The sequence below is a fragment of the Melanerpes formicivorus genome, unplaced genomic scaffold (genome assembly GCF_026170545.1).
Source record: "Melanerpes formicivorus ecotype bairdi unplaced genomic scaffold, bMelFor1.0.p_v2 SCAF_59, whole genome shotgun sequence".
Lineage (NCBI taxonomy): Eukaryota > Metazoa > Chordata > Aves > Piciformes > Picidae > Melanerpes > Melanerpes formicivorus.
Window position 1 is genome coordinate 3,188,649 of NW_027142411.1, and position 25,621 is coordinate 3,214,269.

The following is a 25,621-nucleotide window of genomic DNA, read 5'->3' on the forward strand; positions in this document are numbered from 1 at the left end:
GTCAGCAAAACCTGGCTGCCTCCGAGGGGGTGGGCATGGTCATGCTGCCCAGCCACAGAGAGTGCAGCAGGGCATTGGGAGGGAGAGAGCTGAAGTTCTGAGGAGGGGGGAAGCTGAAGGGGAGGATGAAAACATGGTCTAAACTATGTTCTATAAGCAAAGTTTTAAAGGCCCCTTAGCAGGCTTAAATAAATAATACAAAACCCACTCAAGCCCAAGCCGAGGTGGACTCACTGCATTCTTTCTTTCCATGGATGCAATGGGCCAGTGAAAACAACTGACCTCAACTGCTCTAAGACTGGGGCTGTTGTTACATAACCAGAGCAGGCAGCAACCTTGCCCTGCTGCTGCTGGGGAAGCCTTAACAAAGTCCAGTTTTACACTGGCCTCCGGAATTTGTTTTACTTGCAGCTTATTGCTAACATGAAAACAGTCCCAGGGCTCTGTGCCTCGTTTTCAGCAGCACTTCATTCCTCCACACGACAGAGCTTTACATCCAGCTGCTCTGGCTCCTTCCCTAGCACAGTACTGCAGTAGTTACATGGCTCTGCTACATGCAAGGGAAGCTTTGGGCTTTTTTCCCCCTGTCTTCTCTTTTTTATTTAAGACAGGAAAAATAATTTCAAGTCCTCCATCCCTGGCTATAAACTCAAGGCAGGCAGATGGCCCCAGCTCTACAAAGCCATACAGAGCGGAACTAATAAATCCTGATTCCTTGCAGACTTGTGTCTTCTCCTCCTACCTTCCCCACCTCACCCCTCCCACTGAGCCCAGTGACCCAGCACCCTCCCCAGGGTCCCTTTTCACACACAGCAGGCTTAGCTCCTATTTATGTCCTCCAACTACTGCTGCAGCAAGAGGAAGCGAGCGCTGCGCCAGGCTCCATGTGTGCAGACCGACAGATTTTTGTTTGGCCTGGCTTTGCTCTGAGCCAGCCAAACTTCCTTGGCAATCCTCACCTAGAGCAGAGGAAACGCTGGGATTTATCCTCTCCACCAAGCCACTCATTTTCATGCAGCTGGTATTAAGTCAGCTCTCTGTCACTGAAGTGGGCCCAAGGATGCCAGTTATTTTTGAGGGGGAGGGAGACGTTGCTAGTTACTTTTGAGGCTAGAGCACAACTGCAGAAGCAGAGGAAACCGTGCTAGAAATACTTAAAGTATGAGAGCATTCCCTTCATGGCTGTGTTGTGCTTCTGTGCAGCTCAAAGGTGACATCCCAAGACAGCCAGTTAGCAGTTGCTGTCTGTAGCTGCCTACTGACAAGCCAGTTCTGGGGCAAGGAAAATAAGCCTGTGTCTGACAGCTCAGCTTCCTAACACCCCCACACTGCATGCTCACTGAGGAACCCCAATCTCCTAGCTGTATCAAAGGCTAACCCAACACTTTTCCAAAAACCCCTGCCATGGGCAGGGACACCTCCCACCAGCCAGGCTGCTCAAGGCCTCATCCAGCCTGGCCTTGAACACCTCCACTGAGGGGGCAGCCAAAACCTCCCTAGGCAACCTGTGTCAGAGTCTCACCACCTCGACTCTCCACGTGCAAGTCCAAGCTTGCTTCACTTCACTTTTCAGAGCAAAGCACTTTTCCAGGATGCCGTCATCAAGGAGTAACAACTGTACAAAACAACTTCTTTCTCACTACTATTTTCTGCCACAGGAACAGCTCTGGACGGGGAGGCTCTGAAAAACAACAAAGCAGCACCAGCAGAAAGCAGTCTGGATTCGTGTTTATTGAAGCCAGTAATTAGAGACGTCCTCATTTTGCCAGCACTAAAAAGCAAGGTTCCACATGACTGCATACTGCACCTGGTTAAAGCCATACAACTGGACTAAGGGTTGTGTCATACATTTGCAGTCCTAATTGTTTAAAGTTGGGGGGAAAAAAATAAAGAACCAATCAACTTAGTATACAGGACAGTGAACTTTTCATTTACAGCATGGATATTGTTAGGTTTGTGATGTACAGAGCAGTCACTTTCAATGGAGTTAAATAAAAACAGGAAATTCTGGTCAGTTTAAAGAGTAATTTTAAATGCCAATAGTAAAAAAAAACCAAACAAAAACCCCAAACAAACAAAAAAAACCCAACCAAAAACCCCAAAAGTGCAACTTAAAATCAAGCAGCATAACCACAGCATTTTTATGGAGGGCCCAATCTTTCAAACTTGCTCTATTTGCTTCAAGTTGAATGCTTTCATCTGTTTGTTTTCTTAGTTTAAACATGAACAGTAGATGCAGTCACTAGAATGCATATAAATATAGTCATATAATAGTTTCAACAGTCTACCATACAAGTGTATCTGCAAAGGAAAATGAAGTTCCACTTGAAAATGTAAAAGGCTGTTTGCAATTTCGCCTTTGGTTCCAATGCTCGAAGACACCAGGATAACAACTGTGCAGCTCACCAAAGTTGACAGACTTTGGCAACCACAGGATGCTACATTACTTACAGCTTCCTTCCAAGAAACTAGGAGCATTCGCTTGCAGTTACAAACAGGAAAGCTGTTTCTGTTTTGTCAGAAGCATCTTCCTGCAAAGCTGGGGAGTTACTGTACACCACCAGTTTGGATCAGTTTTAGTCTATGTAACATTGTTATACAGCTGGAAAGTACTTAAATGGTTAAGGTTTAGCCATACTGCTAAAGAAAGTGCTTATTAGATGACCAAAAACTGCAGTTTCAGACTGAGGTTTTCGAGCTCCATCCCATTCCAATCACACACTTTTGCAGTTCTCCTGGTGGGTTTTGCATCTCCATTCTCAGTGTGTAATTACTTCCTCACACCAGGAAGCAGCTCCACACTCCCATCAACCAGCCAGAGTCTCAGCCTACCTGCTACCTAGAGAACTTCAGAGCATACCGTTTAGTTACCAAACAAAAGTACAAAAGAAAAGCTAGCATTAAAAAAACCTGGCACAAACCACAGTCGTGTTAGTGTTTGTCAAAGAGGCAAGGAAGTACTCTTAGCTTTCTAGAGAACATTTAGACAGACAAGAACAGCCTCTCGATGTGACACAGGGTCTGAAGTTCACCTCCAGTAGTGTGTTAGTGGTCAGTCTAGTTCTGTATGTTTCAGCAACAATATAGATGAGGGAAGTTACATCCAGACATCAGGTTTAGTACAACGAGTTCATAGCAAGGAAAAGTAAACTCTGTGTAATTCCCCTTGTGGTTTTTTCCCTTCAGCATTAAGAGCACAGAATATGCTTGGGCATTTTTCACTTCTGTTAGTGTGGACATGTAAGACAAGCATACAGTCTAGGAAATCAAAGTGCCATCTCAGTCACCAGAGCTTCGCTTCTGCACAGCCACGGTTCAGCGCGACCATGGGCAGAGCAGGGGGGACAGCCACAACCGACCCTGCCGAACGAAACGCTGCCCTGAAAGAAAATCCAAACCAAGGGCTGGAGTCCTGTCCGTGCTGTAGACATTCATGATTGCTAGGCTCCCCTCGGGCTGGAGTCGGCTGCACCCGCAGCAGGTGGGGCTGGGAGTGGGGCCTCGAAAGGTTTTGGTCAAAACCTCCCCAGGTGTAAGGCAGGAATCCATCGCAGCTCGGGAGCTAGTGTTTAGTTACACAAAGTCAGAACAAAAATACTGAGAGTGCTCTCTAGCACGTCTCCTTATGGGAAAAGGAGACCTCACACCCACCACTCTTCATAGGCTAGCCTCTTGGCATTACAAAAACCAAAACAAAAGGCAGAAGCTATCAGAAAACAGGAGTTAAAATTAAATACAAGTCACCAAGCTACTGAGTGTAAAACAAAACCAAACAGTGACTGTTTGTACTACAGTGCACGAGAAGTTCAAGCACCTTCTAAAGACACATCACACACTGTGCCAGGCACTTGGATCTAAACAAGTTACAGTCTCTCCCTTTGTAAGCTACACCAGAAAGGGCATCCCATGCTCTCAGACTTCCTTAAAAACGAAACCCAGATTTATAAGAAGAATAAATTGCCCATGATGCTTAGTGGTTGGCCTGCAATTCTCCAATGGAAAGTAGTCTTTTTAAACAGTGATTATTTACCCACAGGATTGAACAACATTGCTCCTCTCCAGTCAGTCCAACATTCTCGTTTCTCCCTGTCCCAAACCTGTTTCCCTTTTTAGGGCTCCATTCCCTGCCTCGGCTTCTTTCACCTAATTCATGCTCCCCTGCACCACCACCCTTCTGAGAATACAATGCTTTTGCAAATGTACAAGTAGCCAATTCCAGTAACTCAAAGAGGATTGCATTCCTCTCTCTCGCCTTGTGTGCATCAGTAGCAGTTAATAAGGACTCTCCATTTTGCTTCTCTGTGTTCTTCAGGACAGGAAATGCAGCTGCACCTGCTCACCTCCCAAACCAAAGAACTGCCCTATATAAACTCTAAATGGTTATCTTATACAGAGGGATTTTAAATGCAAACTTCCTGAATGTGCACTTTTGGACTGGGACAAGGCAATGATGTAGTAAGCTCATTTCCCCTGCCCCAAGAAAACTGGTAGCATCTGCCATGGCAGAAGATTCCTGGTCTGATCAGATCAATGTACAGAGTTATTTGGTCATCGACACCTGCGGCCGCCGGGCGCGCTCAGGCTTCGTTCTCTGTTGGAGAGTTCGCTGTTACCAGCGAGTCTGGCTTGCGAGTCATCCTGTCCAGCTCCTCCTGCACGTTTGTCAGAACTGTCTTTTGTCCTAAAGAGAAAAGGAAACGAGAGGTGAAAGCAACCTAAAGGCAATGAAATGTTTTCACCAAGTCTTCCTAAAGATCACTTTTCCGTCATAGCAGGTCCAGAGAAGGGCAATGAAGCTGGGGAAGGGTCTGGAGAACAGGGCTGGTGAGAAGCAGATGAGGGAACTGGGGTCCTTCAGCCTGGAGAAGAGGAGGCTGAGGGGAGACCTCTCTGCTCCCTACAGCTCCCTGAAGGGAGGCTGAAGCCAGGTGGGGGTTGGTCTCTTCTCCCTAGTACTGGGTGGCAGAACACGAGGAAATGGCCTGAAATTGTGCCAGGGGAGGGTGAGGCTGGATACCAGGAAAAAAGTCTTTGCTGCAAGAGTAGCCAGAGGTTGGAACAGGCTGCCCAGGGAGGTGGTGGAGTCCCCACCCCTGGACGTGTTCAAGAAACATGTGGCCATGGCACTTGGGGACATGGTTTAGCAGCCATGGTGGTGTTGGGTTGATGGTTGGGCTGGATGATCCCAGAGGGCTTTTGCAGGCCAATCAATTGTGTGATGTGATGAACACAGGGCCTGACACAGTGCAAAGCAATGTCTATGTGTGGACTGATCCATAGCAAGGTTTGATTCAGCTCCCAGAGAGGAAATGGTGAATTACATTGAGCATAAAGCACAACACCAACTAACATTTGGTTGGAGTCTACGGCTGAACTCGATGTGTAGTTGGACCTGATGATCTTAGAGGTCTTTTCCAACACAAACAATTCTATGACCCCAAATGATTTCTATGATTTTAAAAGCAAACATTTACAATTTTCTATCAGAAAAAAAAAATCAGCTACACAAACCTGTAATTGATGCTGATAGCAAGGAGTCTGACACCCACATCTGAACCCCTGGCTTTCCAAGGTCCATGGGACACTTGCTGTAAAAACCCCATTTGATTTGCCACACTTCTGCTTGCTGTGGTTTCATACTGAACAGCTAAGAGGAAGAGCTCTGTTGTGTCTGCAGCCAGTGCTTGCCTTACCAAGGGGAGGTGAATTGCATATTCATGTCAGATCTCAGAGCACTCATTTCAAAGGCCTTCTTCAATTGGAAACAGACACACTCAAGTATTCCAGGGACCTTACATTTTTAGATCAGACTCAAAGCTTTCACACAGTTCTCTAACTGAACCATCAGGTTAATTCTCTCCTCCTGAAGAGTCTAAACCCCACAGACAATTAATGGCTACAACTGGAACAACAGATTCCAATGCAGACAAGCATTTAAGATTATATAGATATATTTTTAGACACACAAAAAAGTAGATTATATAACCATGTACAGCTTCCTCACATAGCCAAAGAATTTAACAAGCATCTGTTTTCCAGCTCAAATGTGTGTGAAATATTAGGTGGATTTCTTCCAGGGTACATGCTGAAAACATTAAGGCAGCAAGATTTGACTCTTGGAGGGTTAAGTGTTTTTTTTTCCCCAAAGTACAAAGACAAAAGCAAGGTAAAAAGGTGACCTTTAATCACTGTAAAGGTTTGAGATGCAAGCTCCAGTTGTAAGCCACAGTATTCCTAAGAGTATATATTTTTAAATCAATTTAAAACTCACAGAGCCATCACAGAGTGCCCCAGGTCAGAAGTGACCTCTGAGCTCACCTACTCCAACCTCCCTGCCATGGGCAGGGACACCTCCCAACTGGACTCAGTTGCTCAAGGCCTCATCCAACCTGGCCTTTAACACCCCAAGCAGGAAGCATCCACAACCTCCCTGGGCAACTTATTCCAGAGTCTCACCACCCTTGTACTGAAGAACTTCTTCCTAAGATCAGTCTAACCCTGCTCTGCCTCTGCTTCAAACCATTCCCCCTTGTCCTGTCTCTAGACACCCCAACGAAAAGCCCTTCTGCAGCCTTCCCAGAGGATCCCTTCAGCTATTGGAAGGCAGCTCTAAGGTCCCCCCTGAGTTAGACAGCATGGAAAATGGACAAGAGATTGCAGCACCTGCCCATGCAGCACAGGCAGTGGTGCACACAGAGCAAAGCCATTTGATTGGTGTTATCACAAACATCGTTATTGAGACAATAACCTCAAGCTGTCATAAGAAGTCATTCATCTGAACTTAAAACTCAAGAGATTTCAACAGCTTGACTGGAAGCCACAGTCCACACCCAGTAAATACACTGCACTTCCCTCAAGCAGCAGTTAAGTGTCAAGGAAGGAAGGGATTCTACAGCAAGAAAAAAGAAATGAGCACTTTCTGAGCATAATCAAGATCCAGATGTTATTTATATTCCAGCAGTGCCACTGCACTCAGAGAATCAAGCTCTCTCCAGGCTCAGCAGAAGCTCTGGAGCTGTGAAGTTGCAGTAGTTTAGTCCTTAGACTGCACATTTTAGCACTGTCCTCTGTCAAGGTCTGTCACTTGCTGTCAAACAGTGAGACCAGTGTGGGCCCACTAAAACATTGCTAACCAGCCTGCAGCAAGAAGCCCAGTACCTGATTTCTTGGCTGTACTCTGCACTCCTCCAGCACCAGGACTCCCAGGAGAGCCAGTCTTTTTGCTCAAGAGACTGTTAAAGAAAGTAGCCAAGACACCTTCACTTGCAGCATTATCTAAAGGAAGAACAAAGAGAGAACACAGAATGGTTACTGCTGGCAAATGGCAGAGCTGGGGCTGGTGTACCTAGAGGACTCTCTTGCCAAGCAAGGCAATAACCATCACGTGAGTTTCAAGACACTAGAACTCTGCATTCTTTCAGAGTATCACTGCTCTTCTGAACTGGGGCAGAGGAGCATTATTTTGATCTAAGTATCTGTATGGGCTGGGTTTTAATCCATGTAGAAGCCAAGACACTAAGCATGGATATGCCATGCAAAGGTGTGCAGGAGTAGTAACAAACTGCACAGACGTTTTAGGGCAGCCCTTCATGCCACACCGAGTTTCTCAAGGGAGGACTTGGAGATACAGCAATGAGGCACGATCCAGGGTTGGATGAGTGTTTTAACCACTGGAAGTGAGGTACAGATGGCAGCAGTGTGCACCATGAAAAACAGTACTGTCCCTATCCACCTCCTTCATGCACAGAGAGGAGAGAAGCCCCCCAGGAGCTCCATCTGGGTGCTGAGAGAGGGTAAAGGGTGTCACTGCGGTCAGATGGGCTGGTGGGCATGGAGGTGTTGGGTACAATGTTGGAGCTGATCTTAGAGGTTTTTTCCAACCTTAATGATTCTATGGCCTCCAAGGTCTTTCATACACTACAGGAAATGACATTCTAGAGAGGGTTTAGTAGAAGAGCAGGGTTTGTTGTGGATTCCAGAACAAGTGATAACAGAGTGTAATAGAGCATGCTGGAACTGGATGGTCTTGAGAGCTCCTTCCAACCAAACCACTCTGAGTCTATGAAGTTTAAAGCAGTCTGCACTCTACTAATCCAACTGGTGCACAATAAATGTATTTAGGCAACTTTATTTCTTTAAGTATTTGAAGTGTGACTGCTCAGTAATAAGAGAAATCTATTAAAAGTCGTAGAAATTACAAAAAAAAAAGGGGGGGAGAAAGAAAGGAAAAAGAAAAATCAAACCTGAAGCTTTGAGGTAAATTAATTCCTGTTATTAAACCACTAGTAAATGAATTCCAAAATCTGTCTATAAAAGAAGATTTGGGGGTTTAAAGAGAAATAGCACATGATAAAACCAGTGAAAGGCTGATTCATACTTTTAATATTTGGATCTGGTTTCTTAACTGATGTTATTGGCGAGGCACTGGGTACGTTGGTGGGACCAGCTCTGCCTTGAGTTCTTGGGGATCCTGCAGGGCCTCTTGCAGGAGACTCCTTGAAAAGAAGCCCAAAGCACACAGATCAGAGCAGAACTCACATGGATCAGTTGTATCAAACAGACAGAACATGACATGCAGATTCTTTCTTAAACCTTTACATCAGCACTGTAGTGGAAGCGCACTGGGGACAAACCAAAGCAAGCACCACCAGGTGTTTTGGGCAGGTGCCTCTAAGGGTGACTTGCTGCAGGAAGTTGTAGTTCAGCACTCATCAGATATTTCTCTTTCCATAGTCAATTAGAATAAAGTCATTTTTAAGCAACACTTTATTGTCACTTAAAACACAAATAGTAACAAATGGCTTTCTGCACTGTGGGGAGATGATGGGTTTTACATTTACACAACAACCCTCTATAGGTTAGAACCATTCCCTCCTCCCCAGAAAGGACCAAGACACATCCTCTCCCCTCTTGGATATACTTACTGATGCTCTGGTAGGCGTTGCTGGCTGTTTGGCAAGGAATGACTGCAAAAATTCAACACATGAAGAGGATTAAATACACTTCAGAAAAGAAACATGGAATAGAGTGAAGCTGACAACTGTGATAGGATGAGGGGCAAAGGTTTGAAATGAGAGGAAAGCAGATTTAGACTGGATGTGAAGGACAAGTCTCACCACCCTCATACTGAAGAGTTTCTTCCTAAGGTCCAGTCTAACCCTGCTCTCCCTCAGCTTCAAACCATTCCCCCTTGGCCTGTCTCTAAACACCTCATGAAAAGTCCCTCTGCAGCCTTTTTGCAGGATTCCTTCAGCTATTGGAAGTCAGCTCTAAGGTCCCCCCCAGAGTCTTCCCTTCTCCAGGCTGAACACCCTTCCTCAGCCTGTCCTCACAGCAGAGGTGCTGCAGCCCTTGGATCGTCTCTGTGACCTCCTCTGGACCCACTCCAACAGCTCTGTGTCCTTCTTATGTGTCCTTCTTATGCTGGAGACACCAGAACTGGAGACGGCATTCAACTTGTCAAGGCAAGTGGCCAGATCTTCTACTTGTATTGGTTAAAATCAAGAAAGAAGTCTTTTTTCAGAAGCACATCTGACTTTGCAAAGCTGCAAAGGGGCCAGCCAGTGATTTCAATGAAAAACTCAAGGCAGTAACCATGAAGAGCTTGAAGTGAAATCTTACTTATCAATCTTCTTTTTCTTCTCCCACTCTTACCTGCTGCTTCATAAGAAATACTTGTTCATCTTCTGCTGCCAGTTCTTTATCATGGACTAACTGTTGAACAAAACAGTTGGTTATCAGAAGCAAACCCACTGTTTGTGTTTTGGAGATCAAAAGAGAGGCAAATCTTTAATACCACTCTCAAGTTTGGGGGTTTTGGTGCTGTTCTTCCCCAAAATCCCCCCTCCCTTCACACTTACAGTAACATTCAAGAAGGTGTCATTAAAGGACTAGCCTGAGGGCACTGATGCCAGCCTGTGGGCATTCTACTCTAGAGATGAGCACTTGGTAAGCAGTTTGCTCCTCCTCACCTTTCTTACAGGAGGTTTTACAATGAAGTCTTCATAGGGATCATCTGGTTTCACTGTTGTGAAGTTTTCATGTAAAATGGCAATTTTCTTTTCATTGTCCCAACCAGCAGGTCTATAAAAAGAAGGGAAACTTTGCCTTTTCAGTCACAAAAAGCACTTTCTACAGAGACCATTTCTGTACTGCCCTCTACCTGACTCAGGCAATTTCATTGCAGGCCAGACCTAATTCTCAGCTGAAATCCAAAGCTCCTGAGAAGCTGGATTTTGAGTCAAGCAACCCAGGTACCATGCACTGGGTTCTTTGGTCTTTCAATGCAGGCTTTCAGAAAACTCAGAGTAAGCTTCTGAACAACAGAAATCCATTCCAATTGTTTTTAGATGTTACATGAAGTGCTTAATAGAAACCGATCTGAAAGCTTCTCCAATTAACTTACATAAAAACTGCATCCTTCTCTACCACTAAGGCAGGGGTGGTAAACTGAAAACCGTATGTTTTATGTACAATGTACTTATACAGCAGGTCAAGGTTCTTCTCCTCCTTAACTGATGTATAGATCAAGGCAGCCCCATCTGATTCTCTCTTTAAGGAAAATGATGTCAGAGAGCAAGAATTCCACAACAGGAGTTAGTGGGCAGAGATCTACTGGACCCCACTTGGAGAAGTGGTTTGAAGCACAAGCTATAGACTTGTGGTATTAAAGGAGAGGAAGGGAATTTAACAGCTCCTTGACATACACAGAAGGTATCCACCCTCCCAGGCACTTAACTTGGACAAAGTCAAAATCCTGAGACAGCCAAGATCTCAGGTTCACATGGAAATTGCCAGTTGTGAGGTGAAATCCAAGAAAACCCACCTGAAAAAATGCAAACCAAATTTTTAATGAAGGAACTAAAGCTCCCAAGCCCACACACAGCCTTAAAGCTCTGAAGTTTCTGACACCTCTCAACATTTTCACAGTCACAAAATGGTTTGGCTTGGAAGGGACCTTCAAGCTTGTCTAGTTCCACGGCTTTCACTATCCCAGGTGGCTCAAGGCCTCATCCAACCTGGCCTTGAACACCTCCAGGGAGGAGGCAGCCACAGCCTCCCCAGGCAACCTGTTCCAGTGTCTCACCACCCTCACTGGAAAGGATTTCTTACTCATCTCCAATCTCAATCTCCCCTCCTCAGGCTTCAATCCATTCCCTCTGGTCCCATCACGACAAGCCCTTGTAAGAAGACCCTTCAAGCAAGAAGTGCTGCCCAGTCAATAACGAAATACCAATCAGTCTCCAAGTGCAATGTCTCAGATGAGCTCTCGTGTGCAACTCCACAGCCAACTGGCCTCTCTGCTCGCAGATGCCAGCAGAGCCTCTCGGCACAGCAAAGGATACACTGTAAGCAGAACCTGCGGATGTGTGACTGGATGAAGTCAAAGTGCTCCTCTCTGTAATCGTGCTCCTTCTCCAGCACACTCACTGCATCACACTGCAGGAGAGGGAGGGAAAAAACACAGCCCCCCGGAATTCAGTCCCAGCACATCTTTAAATGCCTGCCTTAGCATTACACATTGCACTTACAGCTTCACAGACTGCATTGGGTTGGAAGGGACCCCTCAAAGGTCATCATGTCCAACCCCCTGCAGTCAGCAGGGACACCTCCCACTGGCTGCCCAAGGCCACATCAAGGCTTTGGGTTTAAAATGCCACCAATAAGTGAAAAGATAAAGTAACTAACATGTAACTGATACAGTCATCACCCTCCTGAAGTATTAAAACCTGACCCTGCTGGCAGAAGCATTACTTTGGAAATAAATCCCTTCACCATTCATTAATTTTGAAGCAGTTAAACTACTTAAGTCTTCCACAGCAGCAAAGAGAGCAGAGACTCACCTTTGTACAAACTACCAGCACAGGAATGCCCAGGTTGTGAGTCAGCACGTTTTCTCCAAGGGGCAAGGAAACATGTTCATCTTCTTGGCCAGAAGAAGGGCCTCTCCTCTGTGGTGATCCTTGGTAGCCCTCTTCAGGTTCTACATACTCTTGAAACTCCTTTATAACTTTTAAGAGAGAGAGCTTCTTAAGGCACTACAAAGGAACTAATTCTCCTTTATAAAGCATAATTAACCTGTGACTAACTAGAAAGGGTTTCTTCCCTTTCATACTGAGGCCCAACATGACTAAGCAGAAATCTCAAGGGTTCCCTGAGGCACTGCATGAGAACAGAATGCAAGCTGAAGCCTTGCTGCCCCTTCAGACACAACAGTCCTCCTCCAGCAAGGTCAATCAAGTGTACTTTGGAGCTATTACAAATAATCCACAGGAGCTGTGGTGTGCACAGACACTCATTCCTCAGCTCAATGCATCTCATTTTGGGGGTGCTGACAACAGACAATGTCCAGGTGGTTTACAACATGGCCTGTGCTCAGGGCAAGCTGTACCTAGCTCTGCAAGCAAGCATGGTGACTATGTGCATGGACACAGAAGAACCCAAGCTGGAGCTGTCTTATAAACCACTACTCAGTTGTGGTTTCTGTCACTCCACATTTCTCTTGCAGGAGTCCAGTGCTAGACATACAAAAAATGCACTCCCCCAAGCAGCTCCCTGTCCTTCCCAAGGCCCAGGGCTCTCTCCCATGCCAGCCTCACGTGAAGCCTCCTCCTTGCTCAGCCATGAGAAGCCCTAAGGAAAAAGGCAAGCAAGGCTCCCTGATTTGGTACCATGAAGGCATCTTTATGTCAGAACCAGTGGCAGCAGGCTGCCTGCAGAAGCAGCAAGGGAAGCCCTTTGGAAAAGCTCCCCATCTCCAGCAGAGCCACAAAGAGAGTGTTGTTCAGTACCCCCATCCATGTGGAGGGAAGGAACTGAACTGTACTGAAGGCCACCTGATACTTCTGAGGTTTAGGAAGTGGTGAAACCTCAGGGAAGTTTCTGATAGGAATCTTGCAGAAAGCAGTCACTCCAGCTTTGAAAACAGGAACCCTTCCTGCAAGAGCAGGGGCATGTGGCAGGGAGAACAAAGCAGCAAAGCCCACTCCTGCTCAGTGCTGCACAATCTCCAGCTGTCATCTGAAGCAGAAAACTCTGTGATCCTTGTACCAAACAAGAGAGCTCCAGTTCAGGGAAAAGCTTTTAAAAACCACATCAAATACAGGCCATGAGAATTCCAACCACCAATTCAATAGCCCAAGAGCCAAGGGAGACTAAACAATAATAAATAAATAAATGGAATGCCTCTGCTGAGGGAGGCAGTGCCTTCTGCTGGAGAAGGAACCTCAGTGCTGCCAGAGGTGCCTCTCCCCAGCACTGCTCCTCCGCCAGCTGCTGGAAATCAAAACTCCATTGCACATTCTGCACACTAAGTAGCTTTGATGACTGGCCTGCACCAAGCAAACTCATTCCTGGGCACTTAACTAGCAAAAGGGGTTTAAAAGTACTTTTTCTCAGCAGGTGATGACATGCCAGAACAGTCTCTCCTCTGCTAACCAAGCATCCTGTGGCTCACTAAGGTAAAGTCTTTTCTGCAGCCTTTTGCATTTCACACAGCAAACAAATGCAAGGTTGCACTGAACTGTGCTGTTCTCATCTTGCTGCTTGTTGAGACAAGCTACTGGAAGCCAACTACAACAACAACAGATGTATCATTCACCTCAAAGGAGCAGTGCCTCCAAGCACCACCAAGAAAGCCATCTGTAATTATTCTTAGGCTTGACTGTCCTGGTGAGGATACAACCCTCAGCCACGGAGCACTGATTAACTGCGGTGTGGAAGTGACAGCCAAACGCTGCAGCTTCCTGAACTGGATGATGTCCCATCCTAAGAAGGACATGGAGCTGTTGGAGTCCAGAGGAGGGCCATAAAAATGGCCCAAGGGCTGCAGCACCTCTGCTATGAGGACAGGCTGAGAGAGCTGGGTTGAGCCTGGAGAGGAGAAAATGCTGAGGGACCTGAAGGGATCCTACAGGAAGGCTGCAGAGGGACTGTTCATGAGGGTGTTTAGAGACAGGCCAAGGGGAAATGGGTTTGAGCTGAGGGAGAGCAGGGTTAGACTGGAGTTTAGGAAGTTCTTCAGTATGAGGGTGGTGATACTCTGCAATAGGCTGCTCAGAGAGGTTGGGGATGCCTCCTGCCTGGAGGTGTTCAAGGCCAGGTTGGATGAGGCCTGGAGCAGATGAGACTCATTGAGAGGTCTCCCTGCCCATGGCAGGAGGTTGGAGCAGATGAGTTCTTAAGGTCCTTGAACACCTCCAGTGAGGTGTTCTTTCATCTTAAGAAGTTTCTCAGCTGTATATGGGGGGGGAGCAGAGGATTTGAACCTAACTAAGATTGGATGGGACACTACTCCATTTTCAGAGCAGTATGTTATTGACCTTCAATTCTTCAGCTTCAGATGCTCCAGAGCAGATGAATGCTTTAGCCATTTTACCAGTACACTTGCTTCCTGACAAGTCTTCTCTGCTTTGCTGTCATAAACAGGGAGGCAAAGTTTAGATCTTCCCTGAAATAATTACTCCAACATGTGTTTCTCAAACAGCTATTCCTCCTAATTGAGGCTGGATTAAATTAGAGTATTTGCACTGACATTAATCATCTCAATTCCCACTAGCCAAGCTGTTAGCTTCAGAGCAGCTCAGTCACAGGAGTCAGTGCAAACAATGCTCTGGGTATACTCTGAATGATTCCATTTCTCTCAAGGCAGCCTGCTGCTTCCATGTGTGTGTCCTGCCTCCTGTTCTGGAAGCTCTTGAAGGCCAAAGGAAAGCTTCTCACAGACCAGATGGAGCCTAGCCTAGTCCACCCAGTAAAGCCAAGAGCTGCTATCTCACACAGCAAACACAAGACAAAGGGCTGGGTGGAGAAGGGTCATGAAACCCTTGAAAGCAAAGACAAGCAGTCCAAAGTTCAATGCCACTGAGAATGGTGAGCTAAGAAATGGATTGCTGCAAACTGGCAGTAATGCAGAAGGAACAAGCTAGCAGCACTTTACATGGATGCTCATGGGATAAGACTAGAGAATGTTTCTCCTGGGTCAACAGGAGCTATGGGTCAGTGGAGGCACAGGCAATGGCTGGGGAAGGCACCATGGAGTCAGCCAGGCCCATGTCTAGGAGCAAGCACAAGGGAATGTGGTTCTGCAAGCTGGTGTCATGCTGCAGTGGGGCTTGGCTGGAGTGCACTCAGCACATCCCTTCACTCTGCACCCTGCTGCAATGCCTGACTGCATGCTCTGCAAATCTGCTGTAGTGGCCCAGTTCTGCCAGGGCTGGGCTCTTGCCACACAGTGATTTTCCATTCCCTACCTCAAGAAGCACAGGCAGCAGGAGTTTAGGAGGGAAAACTTGGCTGGTGTATCTTTATTGATGGAGGGTCACAAGGGGGCAATGAAGCTGGTGAAGGGTCTGGAGCACTGATCTGCGGAGGAAGCTTGAAGGTCCCTGTTTCACCTGCAGGCTGATACTGGACCAAAGCTCAGCACTCAGCCATAGGATGGCAGCAGAGTCACAGGCTCAGAACTGATTGGGTTGGAAAAGCCATCTGAGATCTAGTCCAACCACCAGCCCATGCAGGCCAGCTGAGAAGGGAGGCATGCTGCTGAAGTCTTGGCCACTGAAGTTATTTTTGAATCATGCAGTATCAGAGAATCACAGAATGGGCTGGGCTGGAAGGGGCCTCCAAAGGTCATCCAGCCCAACCCTGCTGCAGTCAGCAGGGACATCCTCCACTAGATCAGGCTGCTCAGAGCCTGGCCTCGAGTATCTCCAGGAATGGACCTCAACCACCTTCTTGGGCAGCCTGATGCAGTTTTCTGCCACCCTCATGGTACAGAAAGCAGGAAAAACTTTAAAGAAACATTCAAAATTGCTTTAGGAAAGAAGCTGCAGGAAACACTGCTGCAGGGATTGCTGCTTGCCAGTGCCAGGTCCTTTCTGGCCAGAGGTGCCAGGAAGGAAAGTCAGTTTATACAACATTCCTAAAGTCACAAGGCAGAAATGGCTGTAGTGAGAGACCAGGAGATGTAGCAGGATCACAGCCTGAGCCTCATGGAATGCAAGGGCAAAGAGACCCACTGGAAAGCAAACACAGTGTGGGAGTGGGAGCTGGAAAGCAGGCAGCTCACCTGGGTACTGGCTTTTGTCACTGGGTCTCAGTATGTGGCTCTGTATGGAGGGGTTTCTTTTTACAGTTGAAAAATCAAAGGATTACAATCTTCTTATGCCAAGGGATTTACATCATGAATTCACCTGCTGTTTCCTTAGCACAGCAGAACTGGAGGAGCTGTTTTAAACCCTAATAGTCTACTTGAATTAGATCCCAAGGAATTCTTAGCCAACCCATTCTTAAAACACTCATCTGAAGAAATCAGATGCCAAGTAATTCTTACTCAACCCATTCTTAAAACACTCACCTAAGATACTTGTCATTAGCAAAGCTGCAAGAGCCAGCAAAACCAACCAAACAAACAAAAGCCCAAAGCAGAGAGAAAGGCACACCACAAACCCAAGCAAACCCAAGCAGGCACAAACATGGCTGGCTGGCCAAAGACTTACACTTCTGCTCCATGTCTCTCATCTCTTCTGGAGGAATTTTCATCTTATCAATGTGTTCTTGCAAGACACTGGCCCATTTCTGTAAAGACTCCATAACAGTCCAAGGTCTAGACATATCTGCCACAAAGACTACGATGGTGTCTTGCAGGGACTCTGCAGAGACTGCAAACTTCAGCAGCCCTTTGTGGTACAAGTCTCCATCCAGGATCCAAACGTTACAGCGAGTGTGATCTGAAAGGACAAGGGCCAGTTGTAACTCCACAAATGGCAACTCTGCTGGTCTAGGAGTGAAGAGATAGTAGAGTGCTGTTAAATGGAAGGCCACAGCCCAGCTACCAGCAGCCCCTGAGTGCTGCTTTTGACATGTAAATGCCTACATCCCTTGGCAGAGCTTCCATTTAGCAGCAGTTTCCCTTGGTTCCACACCTTTTCATTTAAGAACTACTTTCTGTTCTTTGGCTTTGCTGCAGGCAGAGGACACAACAGGGGTTAGATACTGCGCAACATTCCTGACCTCAGAAACATGTCTATTCCCAGTCAAGCCAGAGCCCATCTGCCATAGGTAACCCCAAGTTCAAACGGGGGTGGCTGCAGCTGAGCCCAGCAGGGAAGCATTAGGTGTTCCTCGGACATGTAAGCTGGTTTAACACAATAAAGACATCTCACAACAGAAATAAGCTGCAAGCAAGACACAAGCAATAAGGAGCTTATGTTTCTAGCACAGGAGTAGAAGGAGAAACTTACAACCTACCCAACTTTAAAGCTGTGCTACTTGCTCTTGGCTCACACGGACTGAACACTGGCCTCCACTTGCAGGCTCCTCACAGACTGAGCTCTGAAATGCTTGGCTGCTCTAGCTCTGGGGTTTCTCTCCCCCAGTGTTTTGCCAGTGACTGGACACTTTTTGTCCAAGTGCAAGGTGGGGCTGTGTGGGAAAAGCCAGCTGGAATAGACAGGTGGCATGGGAAGTTTTACCCCAGACTTGAAGTTTGGGAAGAACAGGAGCAACTGAGAATGGAGCATCCCCCAGGAATGACAGCTCAGGCACTGTGAGCACCCAGTTCTGTTCCCATGTACAAGAGAACAAAGGAGTTAAAGAAAACTACAGTAGCCTCAGAAATTCCTCCTGAGAGAAACAACTCCACTTGTTGCTATCTTCTAGACTCTTCCTAGCACATCTTCCAAAGCACTCCCTATGCCACTGCAGCTGCCCAGAGGGAACAGAGGGTCTCCAGAGGTAGTGCACGCAGGATCCATGAATTCTGAAATGCATGGATCAGCAAACAGTCCCTGCAGAGCTTGGACTTCCAAAACTCCTACTGAGCTGCACAATTGCTCTGCCTCACTGAATCTCCTTGCCTTGTGCTCCCAGTCTTTCAGCTTCACAAGATGAATCCAGTTACTGTGGCTATCACCATTCAGGCTAGGCAAGAATCCATCAGGATGAAAAACACTAGCTCTGCATAAAAGGCAAGAACTCGACTGAGGATGCTGGAAGGAGAAGAATACAGAGATACACAAACTACCCTTCTCATCAGGCTTTGGGTAGAATGACTGAATGAAACATCCAGCAGGGAATGAAAATCCTGCCAGCTTTGTGTGTTAAAGGCCATCAACAGACACCAACTGTGGCTCTGCACAACTCTCTCCTTGAGGCACACACTTTACCCATAGAAGGTACAGTCCTCAGCTGCAATCCCACAGGCTGCCCTGCTGTGAGTGCTCTGATCACAGAGAAGACTCTCACACCTTAGCAAGTAACAAACTCTTCAGGGTCTGGGAGGCAGCTCTAAGGTCCTCCTGGAGTCTCTCTGCTCCAAGCTGCACACCCCCAGCTCCCTCAGCCTGTCCTCATAGCAGAGGTGCTCCAGCCCTTGCATCATCTTTGTGGCCTCCCCTGAACACGTTCCAACAGCTCTGGGTCCTTCTTATGCTGGGGACACCAGAACTGGACACAGGACTCCAGGTGGGGTCTCAGCAGAGCAGAGTCTTGCCCTCTTGCCCTGCTGCCCACACTCCTCTTGATGCAGCATGGCGTGTGATTTACCTCTGCCATTAATAGAAAAGTCATTCAAACTACAGCCCCAGCTGTTGACAATTTGGCAAGGACTGGATGGCAAATTCACCTTTGTCAGCACCACATCAAGCCCCTAGTTAGCCAAATGATGAGAGTATTAACTGGGCCCTTCCTGGTGGCTATGACAAGAGGCACCAAAACAGAGCAAACAGTTAACAGATGCTGTTGGAACAGTAGCTGCTACTTGTGCAGGACTACTGAAAGAGCTGCTAACACTCCCAAATGCTGGCAGGAGTGCCTTACCCCTTTAGCCACCAGAGAGACTCCCCAGCCTGGATGGCTTGCACTGCAGAGGGTTGATTCTGTGAACTGCAACTACAGCTCCTGCATTTATTCAAAAGGTCTCAGAGGTTATTACATACTCCTTGTCCAAGCTCTGCAGAGAAGCCAAACAGGGGGAAATCATTTAAGAGAACTACTTTAAAGCAAAAAAGGCAATTTTCCCATTAGAAACCAGCAGAGCAGCAGCACTTGGCTCAATCTGGAGCAACCAGTTCAGCTGGAGTATGTAGATGACATGACTGAGGCCAGTCCAAAGCCCAGGCAGAAGAAGCAAGGCTGCTTGATTCTGTTAGAAGCAAGAAGACAGCACCAGAACAGTTCTGCTTCACTGGCACGTTTGGCACAGCCCAGACAACTGCACTGCATCTGTAAGGTGAGGCAGCTCAGCTGAAAGCTGTCTGAGGGGTTTGTAACACCCACCTAACCCAACAGCATTGCTACAAAGCCACTCCAGGCTGTTTGCCTCACTGTCTTGCTGTACTGCAACTCTGCCCCATCCCTGCAAGAGGCTCTGAAAGCTGCTCTAGAAATATCATGGAATCCCAGAATGGTTTGGGTTGGAAGAGACCTTAAGGATCACCCAGTTCCACCCCCCTGCCACGGGCAGGGACAGCTCCCACCAGCCCAGGTTGCTCAGGGCCTCATCCAGCCTGGCCTTGAACACCTCCAGGCATTCACAGCCTCCCTGGGCAGCCTGCTCCAGTGCCTCCCCACCCTCACTGTAAGAGTTTTTTCCTAATCTCCAGTCTAAATCTCCCCTCTTCCAGCTTAAAGCCACTGACTTCACCCTAAGACAGTATCTCCTTTAAGAAAATTAAAGCCTCCCTCCTGCCTCCTATGAATTGATATTCTCAGCTCTCAAGAGCAGAGACACAGAACACCTGCTCATCAGAGAAGTAAAAAACTAACACTGGCCACACTCCCTGAGAAATCCCACTGAGAGAGGGCTCTCAGAGCCTCAGGCCATTTAATAGTCCCAGTTAACCTCACACTGGTGCTTGAAGTGCTTTCCTCCAGCTGAACCAAGGGGTCATGTGTGCAGGAGCCATATGCTCCAAGGATATTGCTCCTGGGGCTAATAAACTAGGAGAATTCTCTCTCTCAGGATTGCTTCTCAGGTGTCCCCAAACCTCTTCTTGAACAAATGCCTGAGCCTAGGCTGAAATCAGCACAGCACCCTAGGAAGGAGATTATTCAGTTAGAGATTCAGGAGTGGACTTGTAGATCTGGGGACTAAAGCTCTGCAGGTTCCAGTGAACAGCCAACATCCAGCAGAACTGAACCAGCCAATGACCATCACAGTGCTGATGTGCAGCCTGCCATCCAAGCCAGCTGTCAGCCACTGCCAGGAAACCAAGTGAGGACCAAAAAGCCAGTGGGCATCTGTATTAGCCACCTGGGGTCCTCAAAAGGAGAGGTACTTCTGTGCACAAAAAACCCTGACCCCCTGACCAGTTTTGTCACTGATCTGTTCCTTAGGGAAAGACAAAAGGAACTGGAAGCTCAGAGATGCACCCAGCAAGCCAGAGCAACTCTACCTCACAGGCAGGAGGAGTCAGATGCAAATATCCCATAATGAGGGAGGAGGAGGGGGTGTGGAATGATGGAATGGGATGGGATAAGAAGCAACAAAAGCTTCTCCATAGATTTCCAGAGGGAGGTAGACAATGACTCAGCACTGTGACCAAAATATTTCCCCAGAACAGAATAAACTCTTTTGAAATGATGAAGAAAAAGACAAAGACAGCAAAGAAATCTTTTGGCACCTGGGAAAGAAGCTGAAAAGATCTTTTCACTCCACCACAGAGCTTCAGTTACCAGTGTTGATTTGACACCGCTGGAAATCCTTCTGGTTTGTTGGTCATAAATAGGTTGGGCCACAACAAAAAGCAGATACCCTCAGAGAGGAGTAAGTGCTGGTAAGCTCCTGAATGCCTCTCTTGAGTTTCTTTATGGCTTGCACGTCAATCACAAAGGCTTTGTTCCCAAATTACAGCTCTGAGCACACACACATCGAGAGCACACAAAGAGCTTAAAGAAACAAACCCAAACCTGTCCTAGAGAGGGAGGAGTGTTATCTTTGCCTGCTGGGAGGTCCTGACCCACTTTGCTATTTATTTTGCTTGCTGATGACACTAATGAGACAGAAAGGAAGAAGGCATGTATTATTAGATCCTACCACATCCATTAACGGGATACATGAAGACCTGAATTCTCCAGCTGAGTCTGGAAGTCAAAAAGGCCCTTTTTGCCTCCTAGTGCTGCCTGAGTTCTTACTAAGAGCTCCTAACCCACCTCAAATACTTGGCACTTCCAGACACTCAGGTATAGCCCTAAACTACTTTCAAAGCAGGTACATAGCTGAGGTTTGATGGAGAGCACCAGGAAAAACAGCTTGCCTGCTGCCTCCTGTGATGCTGCAAGAAGCTGGATGTCACAGGTCAGCTTCACACTGCCAGCTGTAGGATCTTCCCCTCCTGCAGCATCCATGCAGTACTAAAGATGGAGCACGGTGAGAAAGCACCTACACCCAGAACCTCAGGAAGCCAAGAATGGCTCAGCACTGAAAAATACAGCACAAGACTTTCAGGAGCTCCAAGATTAGGTGGTCACTGATGGCAGAGGCAATGTCCTCATCCTTTCACTGTGCCTAACTTAGTATCCAAAGGCAGTTTAGTATCCTGGGAGCACAAGACCAATCTCCATAACAACCAGACACATATGGTACTTCATCACTTGTGCAAGCCTTCAGTACGTTTTCCATTCCCAGACACCCTTACAGGCCCTTCCCAGTTCCTTCCTTTTCAGGAACATGGATGAGCCACCATGACTGCTCCCCTCTTCTGAACTGAAAACTCAGGAGGAAGCCATGGATATGAAGGCTGTCAGTCCCCACTTCTCAAGATGACAACTAATAGAGATCCAGCAGTTTACCCATAATGAGACAAGCAGAGGCAGATTTAGAAGCAAGGATAAACTCATTCCCCATCTCTTCCTGTCCCTAATCTTCCTAAAAATAGGAGTACTCTGATCATTAAACCTGCTTGTAAATGGTGTCTTGTCATCCCCCTCCCATACAGCAGAGATGAGCAATCATCAACAGTCACAGAATGTTAGGGGTTGAAAGAGACCTCCAAAGATCATCCAATCCAATCCAATGCCCCTCCCAGAGCAGGACCACCTAGAGCAGGTCACACAGGAACACATCCAGGTGGGTTTGGAATGTCTCCAGAGAAGGAGACTCCACAACCTCTCTGGGCAGCCTGCTCCAGGCTCCAGCACACTCACAGTGACAACGTTTTCCCTTCTGTTCCCCTGGCACCTCCTCTGCTCCAGCTTGCCCCCACTGCCCCTTGTCCTGTCATTGGACATCCCTGAGCAGAGCCTGGCTCTGTCCTCCCCACACTGCCCTGCACATCTTTATCAACAGCAATGAGGTCACCCTCAGGCTCCTCTGCTCCAAGCTCAAGAGCCCCAGCTCCCTCAGCCTGCCCTCACACAGAGGATGTTCCACTGCCTTCAGCAGCTTTGTGACTCTGTGCTGGACTTTCAAGCAATTCCCTGAAGTCCTTCTTGAACTGAAGGGCCCAGAACTGGATACAAAGATAGAGACACACTCTGATTTGAGAAGATGACGTACTGATTCTGACTTTCAAGTCCTGTTCTTTACTCACTCAACTCTAACAAAACATCTCACTCAAAGTCAAAATTCTGCACACAACCCCCCCAGGAAAAACTCCAAAGCCCTGTCCCAGAAATCCATAGTGAGAACTGAATCACTTCCTACAGTTATCAGGCAGTCATACCAAATGACAATCTATCTGCTGGAAGTCAACACCCTAGAAGCAAATGGATCCTGAAAGCTGCAAAGCCTCCTTGTTCCTCACACAGAGGTCAAGCTGTAAGAAGGGCAAGAGGGAAAACACACTGGGAAATGCATTTTGCTTCTGAGAAACTGATACAGCCTCTAAAATGCACAGAACAATGCTGGGACCAGCTGCCTGGGTGCAACCCAAGACAAAGGCTTCAAAAAGCACATCAGCTGCTTCATTACAGCAAAGAGACACCACACAAAACAACTTACCATCTCTGTCCTCATCGTGGATATTCAGATACAAGTATTCCAGCCCTCTGCCTTTCTTGCCATGCTCTGCTCCCTGTATCTTAGCCATAAGAGTGGTTTTACCTGAACCGTCATCACCTGCCAGCAAGCGTTTACAGGGGAGAAAAAAGACACTGTCAGGATTGATTTTCAACATGCTCTGAAGTAAGAGTTCACAGGGGAAAAAGAGAGAAGACACTTTCAGAATTGATTTTGGCCATGCTTTGAAAATCTCTCCTGCAAAGTGAAGCACTCAGAAGCATCCTCACATGTCTCTGGACCACCCTGATGTGTGGGTTTAACTACTCCAGATAAATCATAGAACTGCTGCAGTTGGAAAAGACCTCTAAGATCATCAAGTCCAACACCTTGCACCATGACAGTAAGAGTGAAACATTTAATTATTCTCTATCAGATTCCATTTGTTTAAACACCTGTTATAAATCTAAGAGTGTCAAGCAAAGCCAAGGTGAATCTATCAGCCCGGAGAGAGCAACACCGTAGACCTTACACAAGCGGATGCACACAAACTGACGGGTCAGGGTGTCCACAGCTCTGTTTCAAACACAAAAATCAGCCAGCTGCTTGCATATCTTACTTACCAAAAACAAGAATATTCTTGCCGGAGGGCAGTTTAGATCTCGATCGAGTGGAAACTTCGCTCAGTATGGAGGACCTGGAAGGACAGCACAGCTCTGTCAGGCTGACAGGCGCCGCTCTGCGCACACCCAGCCCAGGCACTGCCCCTCTGACAGCGCTGATGAGCTCAGCAGGGCTGCGCGGGCCAATCCACTGACACTCCTTCTATTTACAAACCGGAGGCGATGCTGCCGTGAAACCACAGAACTGTTCGGGTTGGAAAAGGCCTCTAAGATCATCGAGTCCGATATTCAACCCAAGACCACCGTGGTCATTAAGCCATGACCCCGAGTGCCATGTCAACACGTTTCTTGAACACCTCTGGGGATGGTGACTCCACCACCTCCCCGGGCAGCCTGTGCCACTCCTGCAGGAATGAAACTGTTTTCTGATACCTAATCTAAACCTCCCCTGGCACAACGCGACCTTTCTGAGAAGAGCTTTGCCAGTTTCTGAGCCATGCGGGAGCGTTTGTTTTCCCTCCCTTAGAAGAGGTCCCATTCCTGCCAAGCATCACTTTCCAAACGCCAGCTAACTCTTCCCACAATCCATTACTGCCATACGTAATTCCTTCTGCCATCATGGGTGTTTTTAAAAGCGTGACTCGGAACTAAGGGCCGGGGAAGGCAGCCTGCTGGAGCCGTCCCGCAGAGCTCCGCACGCCCGCTGCCCCCCGCCCCGGCAGTGATGCTAGCCGTGCTCCGATGGCTGCGGGGCTCCCCTCACGCTCCCACAACCCGCCCCCGGGCCGGCCGGGGCAGCATTGCTCACCGGCCCTGGCACGGCGGCCGCCGGGTGGGCCTGCCCCCGCCCGCCGCTCCTGCCCCCGCCCGCCGCTCCTGTCAGCGGGGCCTGCCGCTCCTGTCAGCGGGGCCTGCCGCCGGCCCTGCCCGGCAGAGGCTCACACCCACCCGGGGCGGGCCGAGGCCGCTGGTCGGAGCAAGGAGAGCTCGCCGCGACAGCCGCGGGACGCCCGAGAGCAGCCGCTCGCCCCCGCCGCCGCAGTGTCGCAGCCCGGGAGCCGCCCCCCTCGACCTCCCTGCCGCTCACCAGAGGTTCTGCCCCTCCTCCTCCTCGCTGGGGAGCTCGGCGCCGCCGGGCCCGTCCGGCCCCAGCAGCTTCTTCTCCACCAGCACCGGCGCCATCTTGCCAACTGGAGCCACAAAGAGTGACCTCACCCGGGCCCGACGAGGACCCCCGCTCCGCCCTCTCCCGGCCCGCCCGTGCGGGCACCCCGCGCCGCCGGCCCCGCTGCCGCCCGCCGCCGGCCGCCGCCCCTGCCGGCCGCTCCGCCTCGCCCGGCCACTCCCGCGCCGCTTTCGCTCAGGCGGCGCCCGGGCAGCCACGGCAGCGCTCCCCGCCCTGGGCGGGGCCTTCCGCGCGCGCGGCGCCGCCAGCAGCGCCCCCTGCTGCCTGTCCGCAGCGGAGCTCTGCCGGCACCGCCGGCCAAGCTGCGGGCGCTGCCGCCACAGCCGAGCTCCCGGAGCTGCTTCACCACCCTGAGGGAGGAGTAGTAGTGGGTAGTAGTCTGAGCGTCTCACTCAGCTTGGGAATTTCCTGCTGATATGGCTCATCCGGGCTCCTGGGAGGCAACAGACTACCCTAGGAGAAGAGTCTGCCCGGCCTACCGGACCCTTCTTCGGAGATGGTGCTAATCCTACAGGAAGTTGTTCGTGTTGATGTTTGTGACCCCTCCGGTGCGGCTGAATCGACACGCACAGTGTCTGTCGACTGCTCCTCTACCTCTAGAGCCTTACACCTACTGCACAGTGGGAGCCGGGGAGACACGGCAGGCAAGGAGAGGGTTCTCTTGCCTCCCCCCTGGGGCCTTCCTTCCATTGACAACTTATTTTCGAGACCCTACCTACATCCGGAGGAGGATGCCGCATTCCTTTGATTCTGATGGTTTTGTGCTGAATGTCTCAGGCACTCACAGTGTGGTTCCACATGTCTATCTCTTTCTCAGCCTAGGCCCTGGCTGTTAGGTCTAATCCCAGGCTAAGCACAGGGGCTCCCTGCTCC

At 48.5% G+C, this 25,621-nt stretch overlaps 1 protein-coding gene across 2 annotated transcripts; it reads right to left on the reverse strand.

The window, feature by feature from the left end:
- Positions 1-1,711: 1,711 nt before the first annotated feature.
- On the reverse strand, positions 1,712-24,829 carry DYNC1LI2 (dynein cytoplasmic 1 light intermediate chain 2). 2 transcript variants are annotated; one of them, XM_068161643.1, is made up of 13 exons: positions 24,650-24,829; positions 23,563-23,636; positions 22,943-23,059; positions 16,500-16,730; positions 11,844-12,010; positions 11,346-11,439; positions 10,406-10,541; positions 9,972-10,083; positions 9,655-9,714; positions 8,925-8,966; positions 8,378-8,495; positions 7,159-7,275; positions 1,712-4,681 (listed from the first exon to the last, which is right to left on the reverse strand). In XM_068161643.1, the coding sequence occupies exons 1-13, from the start codon at positions 24,742-24,744 to the stop codon at positions 4,578-4,580; spliced, it is 1,467 nt and encodes a 488-aa protein (XP_068017744.1). In that variant the 5' UTR covers positions 24,745-24,829; the 3' UTR covers positions 1,712-4,577. The 2 variants fall into 2 exon arrangements, with proteins under 2 accessions (XP_068017744.1, XP_068017743.1); XM_068161642.1 differs by lacking the exons at positions 22,943-23,059; positions 23,563-23,636; positions 24,650-24,829 and adding an exon at positions 16,926-16,950 and having other exon boundaries at positions 16,500-16,780.
- Between the last annotated feature and the right edge of the window lie 792 nt (positions 24,830-25,621).

What these genes read in the sequence shown, in the direction of transcription:
- DYNC1LI2 (XM_068161643.1), bottom strand. Translation starts at nt 24,744, where the DNA reads ATGGCGCCGGTGCTGGTGGAGAAGAAGCTGCTGGGGCCGGACGGGCCC. An exon ending in GAGGAGGGGCAGAACCTCTG is followed by an intron (nt 23,637 to 24,649) that starts GTGAGCGGCAGG and finishes CTGTCCTTCCAG; the next exon opens with GTCCTCCATACTGAGCGAAG. An exon ending in TATTTCTTATGAAGCAGCAG is followed by an intron (nt 8,967 to 9,654) that starts GTAAGAGTGGGA and finishes GAATTTTTGCAG; the next exon opens with TCATTCCTTGCCAAACAGCC.